The following is a 6579-nucleotide window of genomic DNA, read 5'->3' as shown; positions in this document are numbered from 1 at the left end:
CCAGTCAGTATGCTGCAGCCACACAAAAATGAGGTAGTATTTCAGCTGATCTTTATAACTTCCGTAATCACAAGTGGCAGTAAAAAGAAACCAGTCTGAGCCTAGAGCTCAGTTTAATATGTCCCTGCCCACACTAGAGCTGAGCAGATAGTCAGGCGGAATCGAGAAGAACAACATGCGGATGGTAATGCCGTGTAAATAACTGAGTTAGATAAATAAAGTAAGTCTGAACTCACACATGAAACTCATTTATAGACTCACTGAGTCCATGAGTCACCACAGGAATTGATGTTGCGTGTGTGTTTTCTTTAATCTTTCTTTCTCTGATCATTAATTAAACCTTGTCAAGCAAGCAGGTTGACAGTCAGAAGTGAGGATGTTGAAGTCACAGACATGTACTAACCATCAAACCACAAACAAACAGCAGACATGTCAACCACTTCAACCACAGTTTTGAAAACCTTGTCACCAGCAGTAACAGTCAGGCTTTTGCTGTTTTCAGTCTCTGTAGTAAAATATAGTCCTCAAGGTAGTTTTATGCAATATGTTCATATGCCCATGGACACATTTTTCAATGCAAAGTCAACCTTTAAACTTTAAAGTTAGGACAATCCACATGAAGGTTAAATACACAGATCTATTCTGTGTGCTGAAAAAACAGAAGTGTATAATACCCCCCAATTTTGTCACATGCAAATCCATATTTGTATGTGCCCTAAAAAACAACCAATGTTACCACGTCCAGCAGTTAATATTTATTGTTAAAGTGATGTTAACTTCCTTCAAATAAAGTGGAACGAAAGCGCAGACATTTCTACACCTGCAAATGTTTCATTTATGTAATAGAAAATGGAATAGTTCGAGCCCTACATCCTCAAAATGCTCCCACAGGCTCAAACTGGGATTTGGCTAAATGCAGATGTGTTCAAGCATTTTATCAGCATTTTTCTCATGTGGCAATAAAACAAAGTCAGCATAGCTCAGTATCTAACCGAGATCACCCTGATTTGACCACACGAGGTCCCCGTTGAGCAGAACATGAAAGGAGGCAGAGAGGAGTAACCTGACATCATGCTCACTACACAGGAGCTGAAAATCACAAAGTTAAAGATCACTGTGTAATGGTTCGGGTACACAATACATTTCCAGTAAGAGTTCTGATGGATCACAAATTGGTTTCTGACGTGGCTGTGCCGTTCTTTCTCCCCTTAACGGGTAAGTTTTTTTTATTTGAATGTACATTTTTCTGGTGGATAGCTGTAGGCAGATACATTTATTTAAAAAAAAAGGAAAGTTTCAACCCACCCCAAGTTTCATTGCGTCTTAGTCAACAGAGTTATTTTGAGCCTGTGGTTTTATGGGAAATGTCTCGTTCTGTTTACTGCTGCATTTAAGAACTTAAATCAGCCTATGTTCCTCTTTGCAAACTCTTTTTTTCAGTGGTCGAATATTTCAGTCTAGTCCCCAGGTTTTAGCCTTGGACTGAACTAAAAGGTTACGGATCCCTCTGTTTGTAACTTGTGTAAGTTTCTTTGAGTTTATCTTGAAAGCTGACATACCTAATCAGAGATCCTGTATGATTTGTAAGTTTTCTTTTTCTGTGTTGTTAGTTCCTGTTGTTGTGTACAATGAAAATGTGCAACGGACGATCTCACCTGCTGATTCAGCTAATTTACATTACATTTTTCCCAGGTGAGACCCAGTTTTATGTTTTTACCAGATTTTCTAAAACACTCATGCTATGCTAGAAATGCTTGAAAACATCATGAATAAATACCAGTTTGAAACCTGATCTCTTTTCTATTTTCGTCTCTCTTCCCCCTCATCTTTCTGTCGTCATTTACCTTTTAGCAGTTTTTGTGGCACAAAGAGTCGAAGTCTCACCTGAAGTGACTGGATACATTGGAAATGATGTCACCCTGAGCTGTCAGTTAATCCAAGGACAAACAAATACCAATGTTACTCAGGTTCAGTGGGCTCTCCAGGATGAAGAAGGAACAGGAAAAGTCACTCTCATTGTTTTCAACAGTATGTTTGGAGTGAATATTTCTGAGAGTCCACTGAAGGAGAGAGTGGCGTTTGATAAACATTCGTTGATAATTAAGGCTCTAGAAATGAAAGATGCAGGATCCTATACCTGCAGCATTTCCACCTTTCCCAGTGGTACATTTGAAGGAACCACCAAACTTGTTGTTCGAGGTAAGACTGTAACTGCTTTTATACACTGATATAAAACAACATTTAATGTTATATATGAGGTAATATTTATTCAATTCAATCTTCAAAATTTGACTGACACAAACCAAACATTCAGTTTGAATAACTTTTTTCTGCTTTTGTGTCGTATTCATTTTAACATCAGAAATTTTGACCAACATCTAATATTACTCATGATTAAAGTTTCCATGTTTAGTTAAAATGTTTATGCTGTAAAACATGAAAGCTAGTTTTTGTTAGTAGGCTGGTTTAATGTTAGTTTGATGTTAATGAGTTGTGGACTATAATCATACTTTATTCCGCCAGAAACGAAACCATTGTCAGCAGGAATAGTTCTTGCTATAGTGACTGCTGTCTTGTTGCTGTTAGCGATCATGGTGGCCATGCTTTATTTCATCCGCATTAGAAGGTGAGTGTATGTTCTCGTGTGTTATTTATATTATAGAGACTACTGTTGACTGAATCATATTTGAGGGATCCATCGTCTTTGTGGCTAAAATTCACCATAAAGGAAGGAAATCCATTTTATGGTCAAGACTTTAAGCCTTAAGAAACTTTAGACTCTGGGAAGCTGTTTGCTGTTTCTGTTTAATTGCTATTTCACGGACCAAACAGCAATTAAACTATAATCATCAGATTGATCAAAACTTATAATTGTAGCTAAAAACCAAACTTCTCTTCTAAATCACCAAAATCACTTTTGTCTTGTTTTCTCAGACGCCATTCTTCCGCTGGGTTTCGTTTCGTCATTGGTAAGAACATGCACAACAATTTCCACTAATTGGTTTTGTAAATACTTAAATTATTTTCATTTTTCATAATCTGAAACATGTATGTCTTTCAGATACGACTGGTCCAGAGAGAGAGTCACAATCATCTGCAACTGAGAGAGACCAGGTGAGCTCCATGGTTTGAGGGTCCATTTTTGAACTTGAATGAATACGTTTTGGTCAGATACATTTAATTTATATTTATGCTGTTGTCCTGCCATAGTTTTTTTAATTACAAGAGAGCAATTATCATGTTTTCTTACATGTGTTCACAGGATGTGGTGTACTCTGACATCAAAGTGAAACCGTCCAGAGATGCCTCTCCTTTAACCAATTACAAACTCAGAGAGAGCGTGTATGTTGACGACGTCACGTACTCCGAGGTCATAGTTTCTCGTCAACCCAAATCAGACACAGAGTGTGTTTACGTTTAGCATTTTTATCATTTTCTGTTGTGTTTTTGTGTTGGTTTAGTTTGTTATTGTGATAAAAAAATTGCCTGATGATAATATGAACACTTGTTTAGGTGTTTAGTCGTAACCAAAGGAATATTTTGGCCTCATGGTTTCATGTGTGCATGTGCTAGAAAAGCACCCACAGGCTGCAAGTCAGAGGACTTATCAGTGTTTGATCTAGTCTATCACTTATGCAGTGATAGAGCAGATGCTGCTCTATCACTGCATAAGAAAAAAAATCATCTAATTGCAACAAAGAAATGCAAAGTTGTGTCGACCAGAGATCTTTAATATCCAGCCAGTCATTGCTGGTATATTTCACCCAGCTCTGAATCCACTTTAAATGGCTGGACCAGTAAAACAACATGATAAATGTTTAAAATTACAGGAAAAGTTATGATAGTTCACTGAGGCTGTCCTGTAATTATAAAATATGTTATAAATTCTAAATATGTTCATTTAATGTGGGCTCATTAATAATAGTTTAATCGTTTACCTCTTTGGCAATTACATTGGTATAGTATGGGTGTGGCCAGTCTTTATCAATAGGAAAAGCTGTAAATCGTATCAAAGTTGAAATTCAAAATCTATGCACTTTTTGATATTTTCCGAAACTGTCCTGTGGGCCAAATTCAAGTGTTCGCTGGTTCGATTCGGGCCCCTGGGCCTTATGTTTGCCACCCACGACTTTATTCAGCTGTTTTTTCAGGGAATAGATGCAAGCATTCACAATGAGCTGCTTTTTGCAAACCTCTTAAGTGTTTTTAATGTAAACAACTTTACTGGAATTAAATGAAACACCTGCATGGTGATCTCCACCACTACAGCAAAAAGACTGCACCTGATGTTAACTCTGCAGTCTATCGCTGCATTTCTGCAGAACGGTTCAGTTACATGAAGCAGTCCGTTCTTGCTTGCTAACCTGACATTTCCAGTGTTACGTGGCCATAAAAGTAAAATTACCCTGCAGAGAAGTTCTGTTCCTGACAACAGCACTGACAACATTCAGTGAGAGTTCCTATTACACTTCAGCAAAACATGAAAGGAGGAAGATGAAAAGAAATGGAAGATAAACATAAAAAAAAGTTACACAATAAATGCAGAAGTAACTGGGCAATGCAGAAACCAGAAACAGAAAGGTTCAACAAAGTTCTCCAGTAAAATCAACTTCACTGCCTGTTGCCTTTATTGAATTTATTCATATTATCAAAGTTTATTACAGCAGGCATAAACCAAAATCAATAATTGTAAAGATCAGCACTGTATGTTATCCAGCTTCATAACTTATAGTTAAAGTTGAGGTGCTGTACTCTGCCCAGTGTCCTGTCTGCTTGGGTCTGTGAAAAATATTGCTCAATATTACTGTCACAACCCCGTACGCAGGTGTTGCGTCGTGAGCATAGTTTGTGACAAAAACTGGTTTGCAAAAGTGTCTGTCGTGGTGGAAAACTGAGCTTAACACCTTGACTATCGAATGCTACTTTCTAGCATTTCCTGTCAGCGTTATTTGGTTGTGGGTGTGAAAATGTTGAACACAAGATGTGTACACATGTGACGTCTCCAGATTCACTCTGTGCTGTCAAAACAAGTGTAAACTTTTTTTTCCATAAAATCTTATATCAAATGTTTATATTTATTTTCATTGTGTGATATTTGAAAGTTGTGAAATTCGATTGCATCGATGTAATGCTTTAGAGATAATGTTCTCCAGTAGACTTCTGTTAATTCTGCACATGGTTATTTGTGGTTGTTGATCTTGATACAGTTGCAGTTTAAACCTTTCCATTTTCACCAAACTAATTCTGTGGTTTTCCTTTTCTGCTATGATGAGCTCTGTCTTGACAGGAAACTGATGTCAAAGATAAGACAAGGCAGTTTAAGGAGTGCGTTATGAAAGTCATTCCATATCAGATTACCAAGACGTGAATAAGTAAACCCAGCAATATTTTCCCACTAGAAGTGAAGACACATGATGAATGTACTACTGAGAATGCGTCACAGGGACACACATTCATGAGCTATGTTGTGATGTGTAATAAGAAACAAGGAGGACGAACAACAAGCAAACATGGGTGTTACAGAAGGAATTAGGGTTTTCTTAGTCATTTTCGTCTCTTCTGTACTTGTCTTCCTCTCTCATTTTAAATGTTTCATGTTTCTTAAGTTTAAAAGAAATGTTAATTAAATTTTTTATATACAGCTTACAGTCTGGCCCTTTACTGTAATCCAACTTATCACAAAAAACGTTTGAGTCTGGTTATGTGGTGGGGAAAGTGCATTTTGTTAGGTGGAACTGTTTATATCTGTTAATACAAATATCTAATCAGCCCATCATGTGACACCAAATCAGTGTATTTAGGCATGTAGACAAGGTGAAGATGAGCTGACTTTAAGTAACTTAAATGTGGCATAGTTATTAATAAGGTATCATGATAAGATCCTTGTCGTGCCTTTTTCTGATGATAATGACAAGCATTGTGGCTACTGAGGTACCAACTATCAGCCCGAGTAGTTCAGCAGTAATCACCAGTGTTGGTCAAGTTACTTGAAAAAAGTAATCAGTAACTAATTACTGATTATTTCCCCAAAAAAGTAATCCAGTTACTTTACTGATTACTTATTTTCAAAAGTAATTAATTACTTAGTTACTTAGTTACTTTTTAAAAACACGATTTACAACCTGAATAGGTGATAAAGCGATAGATCTTTCAGCCCAATTCTACTTTTTCTACATAATCCATCATACAAAATGTAATCAAATGGAAAAGTCCCTTTTTATAACTTGTTTTATCAGTTTTAATCTTTTAACTTTTTGCATCAAGCAAAAATGAAATTATCTGCAACATTCTCCGACTTGAAATTTGTTTAACATTTAAACCTATTTTCTGCACATTCCAGCACATAAAATAAAATAGTTTTTGTGTTTACACTCAGTCTTTCAAATAGATGCAAGTAAAACACAGCAGAAAATAAATAACATGAAAGACTCAGCGGTCCTGTTGCTCTATTTTCACCTGTGGCGAAAGCAGGAGTGGCGTAGGCGGAGGTTTACCCTGGTGCAGGTGTGCCGCAGCGGTCAGTTGAAGAATCCGCGAGTTTCTCTGTGAATTTCCCATTACGTCGTATCGCACTCGGTG

The 6579-nt window shown here is 37.0% G+C and overlaps 1 protein-coding gene across 4 annotated transcripts; it reads left to right on the top strand.

Moving 5' to 3' along the window:
• The first annotated feature begins 1021 nt into the window (after positions 1–1021).
• On the top strand, positions 1022–5966 carry LOC120732521. Of its 4 annotated transcripts, none has more exons than XM_040030208.1 (8): positions 1022–1215; positions 1441–1522; positions 1611–1692; positions 1855–2199; positions 2524–2626; positions 2935–2969; positions 3062–3114; positions 3263–5966. In XM_040030208.1, exons 3-8 carry the CDS (start codon positions 1629–1631, stop codon positions 3419–3421), a joined length of 759 nt encoding a protein of 252 aa, XP_039886142.1. In that variant the 5' UTR covers positions 1022–1215; positions 1441–1522; positions 1611–1628; the 3' UTR covers positions 3422–5966. The 4 variants fall into 4 exon arrangements, with proteins under 4 accessions (XP_039886142.1, XP_039886141.1, XP_039886140.1 ...); XM_040030206.1 differs by having other exon boundaries at positions 1023–1215; positions 1457–1520; positions 1852–2199; XM_040030205.1 differs by having other exon boundaries at positions 1024–1215; positions 1852–2199.
• Positions 5967–6579: the final 613 nt, after the last annotated feature.

Source organism: Simochromis diagramma, unplaced genomic scaffold, assembly GCF_900408965.1.
Source record: "Simochromis diagramma unplaced genomic scaffold, fSimDia1.1 OVJJ01000361.1, whole genome shotgun sequence".
Taxonomy (NCBI): domain Eukaryota; kingdom Metazoa; phylum Chordata; class Actinopteri; order Cichliformes; family Cichlidae; genus Simochromis; species Simochromis diagramma.
This window is presented reverse-complemented; position numbering and strand designations above follow the sequence as displayed.

What these genes read in the sequence shown, in the direction of transcription:
- LOC120732521 (XM_040030207.1), top strand. Translation starts at nt 1,629, where the DNA reads ATGAAAATGTGCAACGGACGATCTCACCTGCTGATTCAGCTAATTTAC. An exon ending in CACCAAACTTGTTGTTCGAG is followed by an intron (nt 2,200 to 2,523) that starts GTAAGACTGTAA and finishes TTATTCCGCCAG; the next exon opens with AAACGAAACCATTGTCAGCA. An exon ending in CTGCAACTGAGAGAGACCAG is followed by an intron (nt 3,115 to 3,262) that starts GTGAGCTCCATG and finishes ATGTGTTCACAG; the next exon opens with GATGTGGTGTACTCTGACAT.